The sequence below is a fragment of the Raphanus sativus genome, chromosome 3 (assembly GCF_000801105.2).
Source record: "Raphanus sativus cultivar WK10039 chromosome 3, ASM80110v3, whole genome shotgun sequence".
NCBI lineage: Eukaryota > Viridiplantae > Streptophyta > Magnoliopsida > Brassicales > Brassicaceae > Raphanus > Raphanus sativus.
The window spans coordinates 21,946,774-21,966,804 of record NC_079513.1 but is presented as its reverse complement, the minus strand read 5'-3'; the positions used below and the strand labels follow the sequence as shown (position 1 = coordinate 21,966,804).

The following is a 20,031-nucleotide window of genomic DNA, read 5'->3' as shown; positions in this document are numbered from 1 at the left end:
AAAATTCCGTAATAACAATAGAAACATGTGAAACGTATCTGACACTTACAATTTTAAAGCGACCAATTGGAGATCTAACAATAGAAGAAGTCGATAGTGGTCACTGTTAGTTTTGTCACCGTGTCAACTAAGCTATCCCCACTCTGCATGCAGAGTCGCAGACACTGCGAGAAAGACCATAAATATATTGCAATGTTTGAATTAATTGATTGCATCCACATAAATAAAAACAACTGAGACTGCGAGAAAAAAGACCGTATAGAAATTGCCTGAATTAATTTGATTGCATTCAACACTAGAAAAACAACAGAGATTGCGACAATAATGACCATTAGACCATGCACATATATGAATAAAGATGACATTAACGAGAAATTAGTCATCTTTTCATGAATTGTATTTTAAAATTTTTCGGTAAATACACAGTACACATAATCAACAATATATTAATACACTGATTGACACGAAGTATTTTGTTTGACTTGTAACATTATGTTTCATCTCCCAAAGTTTTACAGGACTTGACCCGAATCATTTTTCTAATACTTCCACTAAAACTGATAATATCCAGCTAGCTAGATGAATTTACTATTAGAGCTGATTATAGTTTCTAACTTTCTAGTACTGTTTAATTAACTCGTGTACGCACTAGACGAGAGTATAGCTAAAGATACACGACAATTCATCACGTTTTGAATATCTAACGCCTTTTGGGGGTTTATTAGCACCTTCAAACAGCTCATTATGAGTTTTTTCCGCGTGATTTTGGTTAATAGTATCAAATCGTTATATAAGCAATTGCAACGAAATCATATCCGGTGGTTAAGTTACACAAGTTACCACTGTACATAGGCAAGGGCTAACCTGCTGTGTTTTGAATTCAAGCTCCCTTAAAAAGAATTTTTTAGTTGCATCTCCAATCACACTCCATTTTCCTCTAAAATAGAGTAAAAGTGAATATGGAATAAAATATATTCCAATAGTTCTCACTCTATAATAGTGTTTACTACATAAATTGAGTAATCTAATTTTTGTTTGTTCATCATTCCATAATGGAGTAGGGTTGAAATATTTTATTTCATTTTTTACTTTTATTCTATTTTGAAAGAAAAATGAAGTATTATATTGGAGTAAAAGTGAATATGAAGTAACAAAAACTTTAACTCAACTCCATATCTCACTCTATTTTGAAGTTTATTTCATAAATGGAGTAATTTTTTTTGTTCATGACTCCAATATGGAATGGAGAATGAAGTAGGGTTAGAGCATTTTTGCTTCATATTCACTTTTACTCCATTTTAAAAAAAAAATGGAATTTTACATTAGAAATGCTCTTAGAGCATCCGCAACTGTGTATCCCCATTAAAATCCTTAAAAATGTTTTTATTTTATTTTTTTAATTATTTTTTTTCGAATTAAAAAAGAACACCTAACCAATCGCAAATATTCACGTGTCACTGGGATTCGCGAATAGTTAACAGATTCCACCTAATGAAATCCTTAACGCAGGAAATTAAAAGCACCAACTTGCACAAAACCTAAAAATCGGGGGTCTCATATAGTTTTATAATATTTTTTTTAAGGACTCCAAAATAAAGAATATGGTTGCGGATGCTCTTACACGGTGTAAGTTGCACCTTGTTTCTAGTATTAGCAAGACTGGTTTTAAGCATAGGAATAGATTAAGGTCCAAGAACCAACTCTTATTACTAAAAAGAAAAGTTTCACAAATTTGTATTGCAGTTTGATGTCCGTATACGGTATATCTGTCAAAGTGTATATATAACACTATTTAAGAAGATCCGCAAATAATTACAGATTTTTGAATTAATATATTGATTTAATTATTTGATCAAAGTTTGTTTGTAGTTATATTGATCAGAAAGTTCAAAAACACTAATTTCTATTGGTACTGTAAAACAGAATTGGACACTCTAACCTAAACTTACTTGTAATACTAGTAGTATTATAGAACGTTGCACGTTTGTGGCGGTGGCATTATCTAGATAAACTATTAATTAACGTAGAGTACTCCCAATTATTGTCTAGTCTGTGCAACAAATACAATATACATATTACACATGTTACGTCCGTGCATGTACACGTAACATACAAATATGTAAAAACACGCACTGCCTACCTGTAATCTTAGTATCCAACAGTGATTAATTTTGCAGACACCGGCACTAATTAATACGCCATTGAATTAACATGCTATTAATTAACGGATCGAAATACATTATAAATAAATTGAGTACTCCATTATATACGGTGGTGCTTTGGGAATTGGGATATAGATTAGCCATAAGACGTGGGATTGTGATGACGCCATCTCATACCAATTGGCGTACAACTTCTCTGACTGATCTAGTCAGTTTTTCTTCTTGCTCGAATTGTTAAGTGATATATCTGGACATGATACTAAAATATGAAAAACTTTCTGATTGTAAAGGTTATATTAATGTTTGGATACGTGGATACGAATTCTGTTTAGTCAATTTCAAGCTCGAGTTAGGGTCTACTTGTTGCTAATCAAGTAAGAAACCTAAAATCTAAGAGCCAGCATTAATATCGAAGTGCTTCTCCGGTAGATATTTTCAAGCCCAAAGTAAGATATTCCTCTTTAGGAAATCAGATACAGTGTCGTGATGAGGAACATGCTGCATGCATGAATCCTACATATTCTAAACATTACAAGAACCAGATGGAGATGTTCCTTGGTGGATTGGTGGACATATACTCTGATTTTGCTAATTAATGAAACGAGCATTTGTACATAATTCACAATACAACAACCCATGAGATAACATAGTCAAAGCCACGGCGAACAAGCACAGTGGATGAGAAAGTTCGATGAAAAAGCTAGAGAAAAACACAACAACAATGCTCTACCAGATGCCTCATCGAGTCATCGTCACAGCCCGCAAGTAGTGAAGATTCAAGGCTCAAGGGGTGCATAGCAGCAGGACGAGCATTGATGTCGATAGGAGCTGTACTTTGTTTTCTGACACTGGACGGAATAACAACAATAATAACAAACAAACATTTGAAAGTTTTAGTATTTCAAAAAAGTAATACTGTGAACATGACTCTAATACTATATAAAAAGTTGAAATAAGATGAAAACATTTTCATTAGTTGTAACTGTGTGTTAACATATATATATATATATATATATATAACATATATATATATATTATGTATGTATTTCCGCTCCTCTATCCCTACTTATGTATAAAATGCATGTATAACTTTTTTTTGGCATGTATAACTTGACTCCTAATATTTTCTATTCGCTTGATTTTCCTGCAAAAACAATCTTCTAGTGTTCATGTATTCGCAATAGCCTGATTTGGTCTTACATCTCTAAATATTAGTTAAAACTAATGTTGAGAGTTAACTTTCAAAAAAAAAAAACTAATGTTGATCGTCTAATGATTTATTAGTAGATTTCAAACACACACTGCAGTTAATATATTTCAAAATGTTCTTTGAACTTAGAACTTAGAACTTAGAAATAACGAAAGCTTTCGAAATGGATTAATTGCAGAAAGAATTAAAACGGAATCTTTTTTACCAAAAAAAGAAACGGAATCTATAATATCTAGAGGTTAGAATCTGATAATGTTGGTCAACTTTTCCAATGCCATTTGCTTAAAATAGAAACACATAAGTCAAAGGAACAACCAATATTGTGAGTTGTCTAAATTGACTTGTGTTGTGTCCAGAACAACAAACACTGTCAGTTTCAATCTCTCTCCTCAATGTTATTTATAAATCTTTTTTATTTCTTGTTTTTTTCAGTTGTAACTTACACCGTAAATCACCAAAGTTACCTCTTCTCTTCTCTTGTTGCTTATCCCTCTCTGTCATCATTTCTAACAGATGAAAACAGTAAATAAAAGAGGATCAGAAAATATTTCGCCAAGGCCAAGTCTGGGGGGTGAAGATCACTCTGTTGGTCTCACCTTTCTCAAATCCCTTACAAAAGCAGCGGTGGCGGAGGGACGGAACACAGAGTGAAACCTATGATCCTGTACGGAGTAGGAACAGGGAATGATGGTGGATCTACCAATCACATATCAGATGGAGGAGGAAGAGTTGCATTGAAGAAAGGGCCATGGACAGCGGCAGAAGATGAGATACTTGCGGCCTACGTTAGAGAGAACGGTGAAGGAAATTGGAACGCCCTTCAGAAACACACATGCCTTGCTCGCTGCGGCAAAAGCTGCCGTCTTCGTTGGGCCAATCACCTCCGGCCTAATCTCAAAAAAGGCTCTTTCACCGATGACGAAGAACGTCTCATTATCCAGCTTCATGCTCAGCTTGGCAACAAATGGGCTCGCATGGCCGCTCAGGTAAAACCAACTAATATTTCCTATTATAAATTGCTTCATTTATTTCATAGTATATGATGTTTTGGTTAAAAATTTAAAAATATTATTAATAATATAAATTTAAAGTGATTTAACCGATCATAAATAATACGGTAAAATGTAATTGATCAATTAATTTTCAATAAATTATCAAACAAATAATTTATATCAAAGCATTTTATATTTTGAACCAAGCTTTCTTTAAAACATTTTACTTTTTGAACTTTATGCATTTTTTGTGTATTAAATAGTTACCTGGAAGAACAGATAATGAGATCAAGAACTATTGGAACACAAGGTTGAAACGTCTTCAACGCCAAGGACTTCCTCTTTATCCACCAGATGTCATCCCTAATCATCAGCTCCATCCACATCCACAACATCATCATCAGCAGCAACATCAACATCAACAAATGTATTTCCATCCACACTCATCACAGCCAAACACACCATCATCTTCTCCTCTTCCATCTCCAACACCAGCAAACGCAAATCCTTCATCATCTTTCACTTTTCATACCACAAACGCATCAACCGCTAATTTCATCCATCCTCTAAGCCCTCACACTCCAACCACACCGCAAACGCCTTCTCAACTCTCTTCAAGGCCGCCTCCACAGCCACTATCATCTCCTTTATCTTCCCCTCTCAACAGCCAATACCCGACTCTTCCTCTTTTCAACAACAATAACAATAACACTAACTTTACTTTCCCTAGACCTACACCTCTCCTCCAACCGCCTTCCTCGTTCCTTGCCAGACGCTACAACTCTAACACTTCTCTTAACTACACCAACCGCGTTTCAACCGCACCATTTTCACCTGTTTCAAGAGACTCTTACACTTCCTTTCTAACATTACCTTACTCTTCCTCTGCTGCTCCAAACGCTACTTACCATAACACTAACAATAACTACTCTTCGTTCTCATTAAACCCTTCATCTTCTTCATATCCTACAACAACTTCTTCCCCAAGCTTTCTTCACTCCCATTACACTCCTAATTCTTCTTCCACCTCCTTTCATACCAACCCGGTTTACTCCATGAAACAAGAACTCCCTTCAAGCCAAACCCCTCAGATATGCGACTTTAGTAATGTCAACAACTTCACATACAATGAGAAACAGAACAGTACCGGTCTTCACAGACGAAGTACAAGCTGCAGCCTCTTAGAGGATGTCATGGAAGAGGCTGAGGCTCTAGACGGTGGAGGCGGAGGCGGATGCCGACCTCCTAAACGGAGACAACTTACATCTTCTCCTCTAAACAATCACCACAACGACAACAACAACGACAACAACAACAATGACAATGACTTCTTCTCAGTCACTTTTGGACAATATGATTCCTCTGAAAATATATGTTCTTTACAAGGTAAACTAAAACCGCAAAAGTCAAGAAATCTGAACTCTAATTTTCTTTGGATACATTGAAATGCAGATTTGAAATCAAAGGAAGTGGAGTCTCTTGAGATGAACACAATGCAAGATGACATAGCTAAGCTTCTTGACTGGGGAAGTGATAGTGGAGAGATCTCTAATGGACAATCGTCTGCTGTCACTGATGACAATCTAGTTCTTGATGTTCACCAGTTCGCTTCACTATACCCGGCTGATTCCACAGCTGCAGCAAACGACCAACACAACAACAACAATAATAATAACAACAACTTCTCATGGGACGACTTGGATTGAGTCAGGTAGAAAAAGTTTGAAAGGAAAATACGGACCAAGATCAAGAAAAAATATTGATTTTATTTGTATATCATTATATATTTTTACATGTATTTGTTGCAAATCATCTATTTACTATTTTAATGATGTTACATCCCTTAATTTTTGTGATTATGGATACGTTCATGTATTTTTCTTCATAATATTCTTCTACTATAGAAAAGAGTTAATATTTTCTCGTAATTTAGTGGCCGACCAATAAATTAAGAGTATGACCCCTTTTCCCCGACCTGACAAGAGTTATCGTTTACCTTGTTGCAACATCCAATCCTCACCTCGACGTTGTTGACCTCGACCTTGAAGGTTCCTCCTTCACTGTGGCAGCAGCTTAAATTAACTGAAAAGACATTCTTGAGTAGAAGGCGGGAGATGCATCTCCAACAATGCGACCAAGACATGTTTCTTTGGAGACAATAAACTGTTTCCGGATGTTGTGCTCGACTCAAGACCTCATGATCGATCTTTAGTTACTTTTCTCTCAAGTGTTGTGCAGAGGGAATAAAAATATACATACCCTTTTATAAATTTGATTAGTTAATTAGTTTTGTTAGCTATACTAATTGGTCCATTCCATACATTCCCTTATAACTTTCTTAGGGTAACACTAGACATCATTTACAAGCAACACAATTAGAGAAAGAAAACATTTATCAGCAAAGAAAATATAAAAAAATAATTCAACAAAGAAGCTTTAAGGTCACTTTTATGTTTACAACTCAAACCATTTGCCAGAAGCAGCAGTGACAATAAATATAAGCGGAGGCTTGCAAGTCTGCTGAACAAAAGGGGAGGTTTATTATCGGATAGCACCGGTCATATTAGCACCACCTAGGTTTGCCCCTTCCAGGTGCTGTTACATATACATGTTTCAATGATTAGCTCTACTTAGAAACTTAAAGAAATGGAGAACGATAAATAAATAAAAAACAATCTGCGCATGTATGTTTTTCGATTAGACCTACCGCTTCTCGCAGATTCACATGCCTCAAGTAAGCTCGTTGAAGGTTCGCTCCTTTGAGGTTGGCATTACTCAACTTTGCACCCTATACCAGATATAAATATTATGTGTTAAAAACCGTACTATCACTACTTAGATGGTCTCATCATGCACAACTCATCCAAATAGTTAGCAGAAACTGAATATATGACGTGGAATTGTGCAACAAAAGAATTTGCTTACTTTTAAATTGGCACCTTCTAGATTTGCTCCTTCTAAGTTGGCATTAGTAAGGTCAGCATTCTGATAGGCAAGAAAAGATAATCAACCATTTATCTGATTGACATAAGCAATTGAAAACTTCTAACCATGGTGAAAAGCCTAAGCTAAGTTTCTAGGAAAGATCACTCAAAGGCACCTGCAAGTGTGCAGAGCGGAGATCTGCACCACAGAAGCTACAGTCCACTAAGCAGGCATCTACAGTTGAGAAAACCGTTTTTAATCAAATTTATAATATCCTCTAATAATAGTTTGAAAGATGATCAACAAGCAAAATGAAGCTTTGATATAATGCACCTTGTAAATTAGCACTCTGAAGACTTGCACCAGCTAACAACGCTCCTCTAAGATTTGCGCTAGTAAACTCACACCTTTTTTTATAGGAAGGATAACAAATTAAATCTTTCAGCAAGTGTTGTCTAAATTATAAGTGATCTAAGGGTCTGACAAATTCCTTACTCGCGCAAGATAGCATTGTGAAAGATGGAGCCCTCTGCATCAGCATCCTGTTTGAAATTTAGCATTTTAGTAGCAATTCAGCAGAGATATGATTAAAACAGAAGATCTTCAAGGAAACTGCCATGAAATGATATGATAAATAATAACATTCCCCCCCCCCCCCCCAAGCAGCAGAAACAGAGTTGGTACCAGCGAACTTACACGAAATTTGGCTAACTGAAGATTTGTACGAGAGAAAAAGACATTCCTGAGACAGGCATAGCTGAAATCCACAAGGGACAGGTCCTGCATTGTTCAAAAAGACAAAGATGCATACTGTAAATATTGAATACAAGTTGCTTTCAGACACTGATTAAGAGGATAGCATGCTTGTTGACACACCAAAAAGGACAGCAGATGTGTTGATCCCAATTGATAGTATTAAAAAGAAAAATATGATCTTAGATATGCAACCGCAGATTCACTTTAGTTCCAGGTTAAAACAACAATACAAGAATCAGTTGACAAATTATCACTGAAACAAATGGATTGGGGGATCAGAACTGAGGTGAGTTAAAGTCAAATACAAGTAGACGTATCTTCTGAGGGATAAAGAAAATATTTTACCAGCTTAGAAAGATCAAGTCCAGAAAGATTAACTCCACGAAACCTGACTCTTTCAGATTGAATACATTTGATGATATCAACACGCGTCAGTTCAGCTTCTACTTCACCAGTTTCTCTCCTTGAAGCCTTTAATATTTCTTTCAGCCCCTGAAACAGCCAGCAAAGAGAAGGCTAGTGTTTAAGCAAAATGACTTCAGTTATGATTTAAACAGTAAGATAAAAGAAAAAAAGTTAAAGCTTACAAGAAGCTGATAGTAGTCAGCTTCGAGCAAAAGTTGAGAAGAATCAGGATCAGAGAGAGTAGGAGGAATGCCATCACGGAGCCAGTTTAAGATATGTCGGAAGTGCTTCCCGTCTCTGTCTATGAACACATATCCCTGCAGCGGTTAAAAAAATAAACTACTACAACTCATTAGAAGCCTATGGATATTGAAAATTAAAGAGTAAAGAGAGAATGCAAAAAAGAAAGAATAATACCGAGTTGGGTTGGTGGGACATAGCATGACGGCCGCTAAACATGGCAGCGAGCATAGAGTCAGGCTCACGGTTAGTCAAAGTATCAATGGTAGTACAGAACTTCTTCCCACCTGCAAACAAATCAACAAACACCAACAACAACATTTCATAAATTCTACATTTGAGATTTTACAACTAAAGCTAAAGAGGTAAATGAAACCTTAAAAATAAAATATATAGAAAATTTGCTAAAACTTAACTGAGCTTACACAATCTCAAGTTTAATAATTTTGTCATACAACATGCAATTACTCAGAGAAAAAAAAAATCCATCTTCCAGACAAAAAAAAAAAAAAGAGTTTAGTTACCAATGTTGAGTCGGACCATGGAAGACAAATCAGAAGTGGTGTCCATTAGTGGGGGATAAAGTCGATATCTTTACACAAGTTTGGTTGGGTCTCTCTTTCTCCACCTGCAAAGATAAAAACTAACTAATCTTACTCTTTCGTGAAATTTAATAAGAAAAAAAATTAAGGGAATTTGAGATCGAGAGTAGAATGTAGGTTTTAGAAATGAAATCACTATTGGTCTGAAGAATTGAGTAAAATCGAACAAGTTAACCTGTTGAGGAGTAGATGATGATGATGATGATGATGCCTAATCAGAATCTCGGATTGTAAATCTCTTATTGAAACTTAGCAATGGGATTTGATTTCACGAAGCTAAAAGTCAAAACACTTTGTTTCCCACTTTTTGATGCTTTTCCGACTAAGGAAACAAAGCATATGGATTTTAATGGATACGATTTGAAAGCCCATTATCACAAAATTAAGCCCAATTTTATTATAACAATCACAAAATTAAGCCCAATTTTATTATAACATTATATATAACTTTTGCCTTTTTTTTATCAACATATATAATTTTTGCGCTATATGTCAAACAACATACAAGATCAGTTCATTTGTATTACGTAGCATATACACGATCATGACGTGATCAAGGCACGTTTCTTAGGAGACTAAACTGTTTTAGTGTACTTATTCTTGTTAATTACACTACGATTCTCATTAAAACTACACTTAATTTATGTAGTTCGCACTTCACACAATTATTTACATTTTGATGAATATACTTTTTTAACAACATTTTTTATGAATATATCGATCAAAGTGTTATGTAAAATAACATTTATCAAGATATTTTTAGGAAAATAGAAATCTACTATTTTATATGTATGTGTATACTTACACGGTTTGGGGGTTTATTTGGAGCTATGTGGACCGTGAAGGGTTTCTTTGCGCGCGCTAACATCATCTAAAATGGCTAGATACACTTCGGAATCTGACTATTCGTACATCGTCTCGATGATGACACGGACTATATTGTTATCCTCCACTTCACCTTATTTCGAACATTGATAAATAGATAGCAATCTTATCAGCTCATCCGTTGCAAAGATACAAAAAAAGTTTGATGAGCTTCTCACTCATTGGTCTGAATTTTCTTGTTCAAATGTGGAGGCTGAGTGTCGAAAAATGTCTTTCACGGTTCATGAACTTATCTGTTTTGAGAATTTTACTTCTTTTGGAATTAAGCACACGACTCTTATTCATCTGCACTGTGTTTCTATGCACAAGCTGTGCAGCACAACCAACTAGCCGATTTATATACTAAAACACTAGGAAAATAAAAGAGTTCTAGTCCGTGTATACTTCTCTAGTTGTATTTTTCCTTTTATATTGCAAATTAGGTTAAATACGTATTAGTCGATTGACCTAAGAGAAGACAAATTAAATTAAACTTCATACATTCTTAGATTTCTTGACCAATATAAATCATATTAAATTCAGCAACAAATTGAAAACACCAAAATCTCCGCATCAATGAGACAAAATTGACTCCGAGGCTGCAAATATGATTGATTACTGAGTAAATTAAGCATTATTATATAAGTTCAAAAAAAAAGTTAAGCATTATTATTGGTTTGAGGATCACAAGGAGGATCAAAGAGACTAAAAGCTCTATAAGCAGAAATAACAGAGATAAATAAGAAAGCTAAGAGAACAAAGACATGAAGGCCCAAAGCAATTGTGAGTTTTGAGCAAAAGTGTGGGTAAGAAGAACACACTTCACTCCATGTCACTGGTTTGTCTCCTTTGTTAAGTAAATACACTATCTCTGTTGCTCCTGCTACTGATGTTGTCATCAAATAAGCTAAAACCTTCACACACACACACACACACACACACACACACACAAACACAAAATTATTAACATATATAGTATAAACTGGATTATGTCAGAGAAGGAAAACAAAATTCAGAGAAGTTAGACTAAAACCTGGTCAGGGACAAAGAAGAGCCAAGCTTTGGACACTAAACATGCAACCCATGAAGAAATAGTAGAGAGCAGAGCATAAATAGCACATACAGCACTAACACCAACCATATACCTGCAAATAGCAAATCATATAGTAAACAAATAAATAATTATAAAATTCTCGTTCCAAAGCTGAAAGAAATTAAAGAGTTTACTTGAGACCCATGATGGAGTTGTAGTCTAAATTTCCGTAGTCAGGGTTGGATTGGTGGTTAGTGACAGTTAACCAGATGGTTGCAACACTGAGAGGAACCACACTTAGCCTCAGACATGTATCTATGAGCTTCAAAGACATGGGAACTTGTGGTTGCTGCTTTGAAGAGTAACTGCTTCTCTCTCCTTCTCTTGTGCTGTTGTCCCCCATCTCTGGTTGGATCTCAAAACCAAATGCTCTTCTTCTTTTTGGAGGGTGTGGGGGAAGAAAACTAAGAAAAGGTGCTAAGTTATCATCTCTTTTATAAACAAATATATGTAGATATGTGTGTGTGTTTGTGGTCACAGGACAAATAAGAACAAATCATAAAAGATACAAAAAGGTTTCGTTCTCTATTAATTTCCAAAACCAAACAAAAAAAGTTTATCTCCCTTTCATGATTATTCACGTTTGGAAACCGCGTGAAAAATGTAATTTTTCATTTGTAATGAGAAGACAAGAAAAACATACAAATGTGAATTTGGATTAGACTAAAGTTTTATCAGCGTACCTGGTTCAATGGCTTGGAGAAATAGTGGTTTTCTTTGGAGGTGGAAAGTCGATCGACTAAATTTTTTTTTTTGAAATTAATGTTTTTGAAGGAGGTTAGAAATATATTAGCAGATTCAACGTTTTTATAAACATAAAAGTAGGGTAAATAACATACAGATTATGAAAAAGTAATCTTCATATATTTTAAGAATTAAACCCCTATTTTATAGTATTAGTTATATTTTTATTTTCTCTCTGGAGAGTGTCGCCGAAAATTTTATAGTGGAAGAAGTAACAGAGTGTAGTGCGGTGGTTGCAGGGAGTGAGAAAGAGAGACATCTGTCTTCGTCTTGGTGGGCGGCATATGAATCATTGTTTTGGATTTATATTAATATACTTTTTTTTTGTAACTGCTCTTATAATATATATACTTGATATAAAATAAAGTAAAGACCGTTTTCTTATTGTGCTGTAAAATTGTTTTCTTACAACTACATTCTCAACAAACTCGTATTAGATGTATCTCATTTCATTATAATTAAACGAGAACAATCACAATTTTAATTTGTGAATGGTCTTCTGTTCGTACATTCGTAAAGTATATTGATTTGTACTACAAATCTCTGAACCCTTCAGGATTTTTTGGTCCCACAAGAATAACCAAACAACAGTAGTTCATATAACTTTTGTGTTTACACTGTTACGGGTACGCCGTACGTAAATACGGAAGTGAAGATATCATCGGATTATATAACGACGATTTACTTGATAATAAGAAATATCGGTACTCTCTCTAGACTCTCACCGCTGTTTTATAAATTAGTATGGAGACGTGAAACAAATCTGTGAAAAGAATATGGATGAAACAGACAAATTGAGAAAGTTACGGTCACATTGGGAGAAAATTCAATGGGTTTGGAAAAGTTGGGGAGAAGAACGTGGCCATAATGAAAAAGTAGAAAAGATTTAAGGATTAGTAATGAAAGTGTTGGAATGCTTTGAAGGAGTTAAAGTGAAAGTTGTCTATATACTATAGAGAGAAGGATCAAAAAAAAAAAATCTAAAGAGAGACTTATCACGCTTATGTACTTGATGGATGTAACAATGTGCATCAACCTCAAATCAAATTTACTGCAAGCAATTGTTGATTTAGTACTTCTTCCAACTGATTTAACTGGTTAGATCTAACAGGTGCATGGACGTTTAGCTATAATTTATGGAGGATTCCTACACAATATTGGGTCTATTCAAGGTTATCACCCTCAGGTATCATGTTGAACACATTCTCATGATTTACATCCCCATTTCTTTTCTTTCCCTCCTCATCATCAGTCTCTTGACCAGTCAAAGATTGTTGACATGAAACAAGCGTTGTATCAGAAGTACCAGATGCATAATCAGAAAGCAAGTGCTGCAGCTGAATCTAGATTCAAGTTCAGCCATATGATCCGAGCCAATAGCTGAAGGCAATGTATCAATAAGTATTACTACCCATTCAAACATGCCAAGAAACCATATATACAAACTTTTAACCAGGACATGTAGTTCTTTCATATGCTCTCTAAGCAAATGCGATTAATTTAGACCTTTCAACAAGAGCAAAAGGGAAACATATACACAAACATTGTTTATTCATCAAAGCAAACAACAAGACCCTCAAACATATATCATTGAAAACATTCGGACCAAGGAAAGCAGAGAACTGAATATAGCCTATGTCAACAAGACAGGAAACTTGAGATAAGTATGTGCATTCTCTCTCAATACGCATATGATTAATCATTGTATAATTAAAAGCTCATTGAGTATTGATTTTCTTCCATAACAACTAGATCATCTAGGGTTAAGATTAAAAAACCCACTAAATTATCATTCTTATTGACGAATCCTACACAATCCGGGTCTATCTCAAGGTCATCATCAGCATCAATGTTCCAAAGTTAGAGCATTCTATTTCTACATTCTCTCCACCTAATACACATTCTCATAATGAACATCCCCTTTCTCCCTCTCGTTATCATCAGTTATTCTACAGTTTATTTGTTCAATCCCTTGAGCACTCAAAAGATTATTGAAGGAACCAAACGTTGTATCAGAACCAATTGCAGAATCAGAAGGTAAAGTGATTCAAGTTCAGCCATTCGAGCAGAGACAATAAATAGCTTAAGGCTACAGATAAAAAAGCATAAGCTACCCACTCAAAACAAGCCAACAAACCATTTACACAAACAAACTCTATGCAACTGAGATTAATTAGACCTTTCAATAACAGCAAAAAGGCAAAACACATAGAAAAACATTGTTATTAATCAAAGCAAACAGCAAACATTTAGCATTTAAAGGATTTAGACTAAAAAAGAAAACAGAGAACTGAATATAAACCTATCTTAACGAGACAGGAAACTGGAGATAAACATGTACGTTTTCTTTAGGGCTCATAACTCAATTGAGTAATTAACTAGTCATCAATCAATAACAACTAGGTTTAGATCCTAACAATTAAGATCTTCCAATTTTCCCCTATAGTGAATTAAATTAAGTGACGAACAGATGATGTGTATATATATATATATATATAAATAAACAAACTCTTAATGAGTATTAAACATTATTCCCACACAATTGTATCATAAACAGATTACAGAATAGGAAATTATACAAGTAGTTTAAAAATTCAATGAGCAATTACATCACTGCCGTTTCCGCCGCCCGATTCAATAATAGGATTGTTCAAATTCACCATCATCATCATCATCGATGATGATCTAGCGGCGCCTAGTTTCTTCCTCTGGTAACTGTACGGACCACCGTAGATCTTCCTCAGGAGATGCGGCACCTGATCCACCGTCAGATTGTTCGCAGCAGCGGAAGGGGACGGCGAATCAACCGGAGGCGATGGCAGGGAGAGAGATACAAGAGAGGGGGATTTAGAATTGATTCTGGAGTTTCGGATCTGAGCGAGCGCGCCTGGCTTTAAGTAGCGGTGGAATCCGTCGTTTTTTCTTGAGGGAGATCTGGAGATGTCTTTCATTGTGGGAGATGTGTGTTAAGTGTGTGGAAGATAGGGTTAAGGGGGTGAAGATGAATTTGTAGTGGGGGGGAAGGAGGGGCGGGAAGGTGCGAAATGAGGAGAGGGAAAGGTGCGTCTCATTAGGGTTTTCAAAGGTCATTTTAGGAGCGGGAGTTTTTTTTTTTTTGGGGTAATCACGTGGTTTTGACACCTCATCACGTGACTTTGATTCCCCTACTTTCCTTCTTTTTATTTTTTTTTTGGTTCCCGCGGACTTTTGACTTCTTTCCCTCTTTACTGTTTTTCCAAAAACAACGGGTCGGATCCTTGACCGTTGAATTTTCTGGGAAATTAATAAGAGCCCATATGACATATGTGTTTATCAATCACCGGGCCGTCCCTCTCTCTGATGGGGCCAATTGGTGAGGCCTATTGATTGAGCCCATATTTTAAGGTTCATTGATGGGGCCCATTACTGAGATAGTTTCTGTTTCATTGAAGTGATTGTTGTGCGCGAAGATGACGCTAGAACGGAGAAAAAAACGACCATTCTTCATGAAGCTTCCTCTGAACCAGATTTTCTGGTCTATCAGAAGAGGGTCGTAACCTCGAAATCTTCTTCGGCTTCCTGTCATTTAAATCGCTACCGTACAACCTACGAATCACTTTGAAAGGTGGTGTTCAGTTCACATAGGGGTAATAGCACCAAGAATCTATCCGATATGGAAGTTTTGTTTTTTTTGCTAAAAAAAACAACAGTAGAATTAAAAAGAAATCCGATATGGAAGTTGTGTAATCGCCGACGAATAAAAAGCTTTTAAATAGGAAGTCAGGAACTATTTAAGAGATTCATAGAACTTTAACGATGCTTTGGTACCTCGTTTATAAGAAAAGTATTAAGCCGTAACCTTTAATATTAATTTGAGGTTCATACTAGTATTGTATTTTATTTTGTCACTTTCACATTAGTAAATTAAGTACAGCCTTTTCTTTAGCAACATTAGGTACAGCCTAAGAAATTTTATATCAGCAAAAAAAGCAGAAATGTTAGTACTATAATTCGCTAAGAAATATTTTACATAAATTCCACTGTTGTGCTAGTGGAATATCTGTAAACCGTTAAAAACGTGTTCATTTTACTAATAAATGCATCGGACAATTTGCAATCAGACAGTCACTTGTGTTGTGTCTGACAACAACGACCGATATCGAGTTTGAGCTCTCCGTTTACATTAAAAAAAAAAAAATTGATAAAATCAGTGACGTCGCGAATCTTCTTAGCGATTGTCGATATAGGACCCACCCACTTGTGGCTCTCACTACACGCTACCATATTTAATACTTTCTTTCTAATCAAATGGCCGCTCTTAAATGGACCCCAAAGAGTTGCGCGTTTATTGCAAGCAAGGAAGCAATTATTCTATACTCCAACTTGGTCACCGAATAGAACTTATCCATACACGTGTCCAAAGTGAATCATAGATCCACGGCTACGATTTAACCGCCTCAAAAGATTGGTAAAATTAAGAAAAAACAAAACCCCTATAAGTACACACCTATCCTCTCCATTCATCTCCCAACAATTAAAAAAACACAACTCAAAAGACTTCGATCGTCTTCAAGGTATGTTCTAACTTCTCGTGTAATGATTTACTGAAGTCTGTTCTGTTCTTGATTTGTTTATGAATTATGATCTAATTAGCTATTATTTCCGCAGAGAGAATCGAACCAAGTTTACATGGTTGAGCTAGACATCCAAGTTCCATCAGCATTCGACCCGTTCGCAGAAGCTCAAGAATCAGATGCACCAGGGACAAAAGAGTACATCCACGTCCGGATCCAGCAGAGGAATGGGAAAAAGAGCTTGACGACTGTTCAGGGTCTGAAGAAAGCGTACAGCTACGAGAAGATTCTCAAGGATCTTAAGAAGGACTTCTGCTGCAACGGGAACGTGGTGCAGGACAAGGAGCTAGGAAAGATCATTCAGCTTCAGGGTGATCAGAGGAAGAAGGTGTCTCACTTCTTGGTTCAGACTGGGATTGCTAAGAAGGAGCAGATCAAGATCCACGGGTTCTAAAGACCCGCGATTCGAATTGGATCGTGTGATATCTTTCTGTCTATTTATATATATATGCGAATAATTGGACGTGGTGTTTGTGATCACTAGGAAGGTTTTTTTTTTCTCGTTTTGATTGTTGTTTGTTGGTGTGGGACATTTGAGTTGTGGAATGATGATAAACCACCTTTCGATTATTGTATTTTACATATCTTCGTTTAAGTTATTTGCTCAAGAAAGAATTGTTTACGAAATATCACGAATTGTTATCAAAAGAACAAGGGGAAGAGACTAGAACATGCTGAAAGTGAGCTTCCACTGATAAAGATATTTGATTGTCGTTAATGGTCGAATTTGAAGAGTTTCATCACCTTTATTCCCTGTTTACTTCCTGTTCTATTTGTTTTATTCCTCGTTCCATCAATGTCCGAGCCGATAGTCTTTCAAAAGAAGCTCGAGCTCGTGGAACCTTATTTTTCCTTGTCCCAAGTTGGATGGTTCATACCAACCATATGGAGATATTTGATTGTCGTCCGGTGGTTGTCTTAAAAATAGGCTTAAATACTTTTGTTATCAATTAATTGGGCTTAAAGTTTTAATAAAACAATGGGACTAACATTACTGCGTGAAAGGCCCAAGTATTCATTCAACGTATGACTCGAGGGTTGAATACACGTGACCTCCCAAAAAAAAGAATGTGATTTGTAAAGACCAAGAAACAAAATAAAAGTAAGCAATATCTAAGCAAAGATCTATTATCTAAAAAGCCCAAACAAAAGCAAACCAATTGATTTTAGTTTATTGCAAGAGAGAAGAGGGTTCGCACTTCGCACTAAATCCACAAATCTTTTCTGTAATTAAAATTAAGGGCCTCTCTTATTCCTCTTCAAATGTTTTTATTTTCATTTCCCTTTTTGACTCGTCCTTGTTAATGCCACAGGAAGAAATCTAAGGAAACGGAGCAGGAAAAATCGCAGGTTTGGTTTTATTTCCGTGACGGGAAACTGTAAAGCTGTCTTCTCACGAGTCCTTTTTTTTCTTTATTTGCTATTAATACTCTGCGATATGTCTTTTCACTCGAATTTTAAAAATCCGAAAGATAAAATTATTATTTACATGTTGCGATTTTTAGGGCTATAGTTAACTTCTGTTGCTTTTTCCGAGTTTGATTAGTAGGTTTGATTTTGAGATAATTTGGTAATTACGGGCTAGTTAAACATGATTTGCATGTTCTTCCATAAGAGAATTGGATTTAGTAGTGGATCCCATCTTCATATATAGATCCCAATTCTATTTTTTTCTTCAAGTAGAATGTATGTAGTAAATAGTAACAAATCAATTTCCTGTCTATGGTGTTTCCTATTTCAGTGGTACTTCACAGTTTTTGAAAATCTTTTATTTTGTCCTTGTGGTAACATTTGTTTAGAACATTAAGCATTTTCATTTGTTTTGTGTGTATATAAAATTCCTTATACCCTCTTTGATAATATATGTCTAAGTGTTGTTTATGTGTGAACTGTGATGATTCTCAACTTGCACTGCATCTTGTTCAATAGGTAAAAGATATGGAAAAGGACGGCCATGAGCAGAACAACCACACCACCTCTGCAGATTTCATGGTCAAACGGAAACGAGGCCGCCCCAGAAAACACGTCAAGCTTGACGACGACTCCAACAACCGTTCTCCTCCAGGGTTTAGCAGAAGGACTCAGCACCACCACCACCAGTCTCTCCAGGACGAAGCTATGGTCGGACAACAGGTTACTGGCACGATCGAGGCGAACTTTGAAGACGGGTTCTTGCTTTCGGTTAAGGTCGGGGATGATTCGGACACCATGCTTAGAGGCGTGGTGTTCAAGCATGGTCACTTCCATCCCGTGTCGGCTGATAACGACGTCGCTCCTCATGTTCCGATGATAACGAGAAACAGCGGCGTGGTGGTGGATGGCCACGGTCAGAGATCGAGGAGCTTCCGTGGTGGTGGTGCTAGAGCATTGGTTCCTGTCCCTATTCAGCCCAAGCTTTTGGCAACCCCTGTTGTGCAGAATGGCGGCAGCGGGCAGGTCTCGGTCCGTTACGGTCATGGTCAAGTCCATAACGGGTCAGAGGAGCAGGCTCTGTCTATCGAGCCGTTGCAGGCGATACACCCCGTTCGTCCAGTCCATATGCCGAGTTATGGACGAGGCAACATGACAGAACTTCTTCAGGTAAAAAAAAAGAAACCAAACCGTACTGATGATTTTATTCGAAAGCTTTTACTATGTGTTTATTCTCTGTAAAGGTTCATGTTTTTATTTGTCTTTTATTAGGCCGTGCAGGAGAATGTGAGGGAGACGCATTTTTCACAATGACAGTTATAAATTGGAGATTCTTGCACTACTACCATCCTTAGAGAGCTTTTAAGTCTGATTCAATCTCGTTGTAATCAGAAAATAGGAAAACAGAATCTAACTATTGTCTTAGCTTAAAGATGTCAGTTTTTTTTTACAATGATTCCTTATATTATTTTTTATTTGGATGATGATTTTATATCGATATGATCAATAATAGTCTGATAACCACTGGCTGCAAATGGGTCGTTTGGGAGTGTATAGCTGCTACGGTTCTCATGTGTTTTTTTTCTTTCTTTTTAAATCATAATTGGTTTGAACATGTAGATGATCGTTTATAAGTTTGACCATTGGCATATACCAAATCCAGTTTCTTTTCTATAAATCAATTTTCATTCAGTGAAACAATATGTTCATAGGAGATCAAACATTAACTCATTGCAAAACAAAAACTCAATGACTCATATTTTGTCCATTGTATTTGTCCAAAACATTGGTAGAAGAAGCTGGTGTTGATCTCATCTCTCATTGCATTGGTGTTATTGAGTTACCTGCCGTTGCTAATTGCTATAGACACTGTAACCGCCGCAATAGCCAATAGTACACATTAGGACCCTGAGAACGGGGCGGTGCATTGCTTGAAGAAAATCACTTTCAGTCACAGCTTCACGCTCTTTTTCTTTCTCTGACGAACATGGTTTCATAGCTCCTGTTAACTGATA

At 36.1% G+C, this 20,031-nt stretch overlaps 6 protein-coding genes across 7 annotated transcripts; 3 read left to right on the top strand and 3 right to left on the bottom strand.

Annotated features, from left to right (window-relative positions):
* Positions 1 to 3,918: 3,918 nt before the first annotated feature.
* LOC108847142 (transcription factor MYB120) lies at positions 3,919 to 6,212 on the top strand. The gene is made up of 3 exons (XM_018620330.2): positions 3,919 to 4,358; positions 4,628 to 5,750; positions 5,817 to 6,212. The coding sequence occupies exons 1-3, from the start codon at positions 4,029 to 4,031 to the stop codon at positions 6,068 to 6,070; spliced, it is 1,707 nt and encodes a 568-aa protein (XP_018475832.2). The 5' UTR covers positions 3,919 to 4,028; the 3' UTR covers positions 6,071 to 6,212.
* A 392-nt stretch (positions 6,213 to 6,604) lies between these two features.
* Positions 6,605 to 9,606, bottom strand: LOC108844634 (FH protein interacting protein FIP2). The gene is made up of 12 exons (XM_018617918.2): positions 9,468 to 9,606; positions 9,215 to 9,318; positions 8,868 to 8,977; positions 8,633 to 8,767; positions 8,391 to 8,537; positions 7,986 to 8,069; positions 7,785 to 7,831; positions 7,623 to 7,696; positions 7,465 to 7,523; positions 7,290 to 7,349; positions 7,072 to 7,152; positions 6,605 to 6,959 (listed from the first exon to the last, which is right to left on the bottom strand). Exons 2-12 carry the CDS (start codon positions 9,258 to 9,260, stop codon positions 6,906 to 6,908), a joined length of 897 nt encoding a protein of 298 aa, XP_018473420.1. The 5' UTR covers positions 9,261 to 9,318; positions 9,468 to 9,606; the 3' UTR covers positions 6,605 to 6,905.
* Positions 9,607 to 10,752: 1,146 nt separating this feature from the next.
* On the bottom strand, positions 10,753 to 12,123 carry LOC108845974 (CASP-like protein 2D1). Its single transcript, XM_018619178.2, has 4 exons — positions 11,933 to 12,123; positions 11,384 to 11,653; positions 11,190 to 11,301; positions 10,753 to 11,070 (listed from the first exon to the last, which is right to left on the bottom strand). The coding sequence occupies exons 2-4, from the start codon at positions 11,590 to 11,592 to the stop codon at positions 10,816 to 10,818; spliced, it is 576 nt and encodes a 191-aa protein (XP_018474680.1). The 5' UTR covers positions 11,593 to 11,653; positions 11,933 to 12,123; the 3' UTR covers positions 10,753 to 10,815.
* Positions 12,124 to 14,469: 2,346 nt separating this feature from the next.
* LOC108845885 (uncharacterized) lies at positions 14,470 to 15,030 on the bottom strand. Its single transcript, XM_018619082.2, has one exon. It carries the CDS (start codon positions 14,942 to 14,944, stop codon positions 14,588 to 14,590), a length of 357 nt encoding a protein of 118 aa, XP_018474584.1. The 5' UTR covers positions 14,945 to 15,030; the 3' UTR covers positions 14,470 to 14,587.
* A 1,357-nt stretch (positions 15,031 to 16,387) lies between these two features.
* On the top strand, positions 16,388 to 17,176 carry LOC108847871 (protein translation factor SUI1 homolog). Its single transcript, XM_018621233.2, has 2 exons — positions 16,388 to 16,546; positions 16,641 to 17,176. Exon 2 carries the CDS (start codon positions 16,662 to 16,664, stop codon positions 16,998 to 17,000), a length of 339 nt encoding a protein of 112 aa, XP_018476735.1. The 5' UTR covers positions 16,388 to 16,546; positions 16,641 to 16,661; the 3' UTR covers positions 17,001 to 17,176.
* A 547-nt stretch (positions 17,177 to 17,723) lies between these two features.
* Positions 17,724 to 19,537, top strand: LOC108847870 (protein METABOLIC NETWORK MODULATOR 1). Of its 2 annotated transcripts, XM_018621230.2 has the most exons (4): positions 17,738 to 17,832; positions 17,920 to 17,956; positions 18,536 to 19,186; positions 19,289 to 19,537. In XM_018621230.2, exons 3-4 carry the CDS (start codon positions 18,545 to 18,547, stop codon positions 19,328 to 19,330), a joined length of 684 nt encoding a protein of 227 aa, XP_018476732.1. In that variant the 5' UTR covers positions 17,738 to 17,832; positions 17,920 to 17,956; positions 18,536 to 18,544; the 3' UTR covers positions 19,331 to 19,537. The 2 variants fall into 2 exon arrangements, with proteins under 2 accessions (XP_018476733.1, XP_018476732.1); XM_018621231.2 differs by having other exon boundaries at positions 17,724 to 17,985.
* The last annotated feature ends 494 nt before the right edge of the window (positions 19,538 to 20,031 follow it).

Coding starts and splice junctions, on each gene's coding strand:
- LOC108847142 (XM_018620330.2), top strand. CDS start 4,029: ATGATCCTGTACGGAGTAGGAACAGGGAATGATGGTGGATCTACCAAT. Junction 4,359..4,627: donor GGGCTCGCATGGCCGCTCAG/GTAAAACCAACT, acceptor TGTATTAAATAG/TTACCTGGAAGAACAGATAA. Junction 5,751..5,816: donor AAATATATGTTCTTTACAAG/GTAAACTAAAAC, acceptor ATTGAAATGCAG/ATTTGAAATCAAAGGAAGTG.
- LOC108844634 (XM_018617918.2), bottom strand. CDS start 9,260: ATGGACACCACTTCTGATTTGTCTTCCATGGTCCGACTCAACATTG. Junction 8,978..9,214: donor CATGGTCCGACTCAACATTG/GTAACTAAACTC, acceptor ATTTGTTTGCAG/GTGGGAAGAAGTTCTGTACT. Junction 7,153..7,289: donor TAGAAGGTGCCAATTTAAAA/GTAAGCAAATTC, acceptor TATCTGGTATAG/GGTGCAAAGTTGAGTAATGC.
- LOC108845974 (XM_018619178.2), bottom strand. CDS start 11,592: ATGGGGGACAACAGCACAAGAGAAGGAGAGAGAAGCAGTTACTCTTCA. Junction 11,302..11,383: donor AACTCCATCATGGGTCTCAA/GTAAACTCTTTA, acceptor TGCTATTTGCAG/GTATATGGTTGGTGTTAGTG. Junction 11,071..11,189: donor TCTTCTTTGTCCCTGACCAG/GTTTTAGTCTAA, acceptor GTGTGTGTGAAG/GTTTTAGCTTATTTGATGAC.
- LOC108845885 (XM_018619082.2), bottom strand. CDS start 14,944: ATGAAAGACATCTCCAGATCTCCCTCAAGAAAAAACGACGGATTCCAC.
- LOC108847871 (XM_018621233.2), top strand. CDS start 16,662: ATGGTTGAGCTAGACATCCAAGTTCCATCAGCATTCGACCCGTTCGCA.
- LOC108847870 (XM_018621231.2), top strand. CDS start 18,545: ATGGAAAAGGACGGCCATGAGCAGAACAACCACACCACCTCTGCAGAT. Junction 19,187..19,288: donor ACATGACAGAACTTCTTCAG/GTAAAAAAAAAG, acceptor GTCTTTTATTAG/GCCGTGCAGGAGAATGTGAG.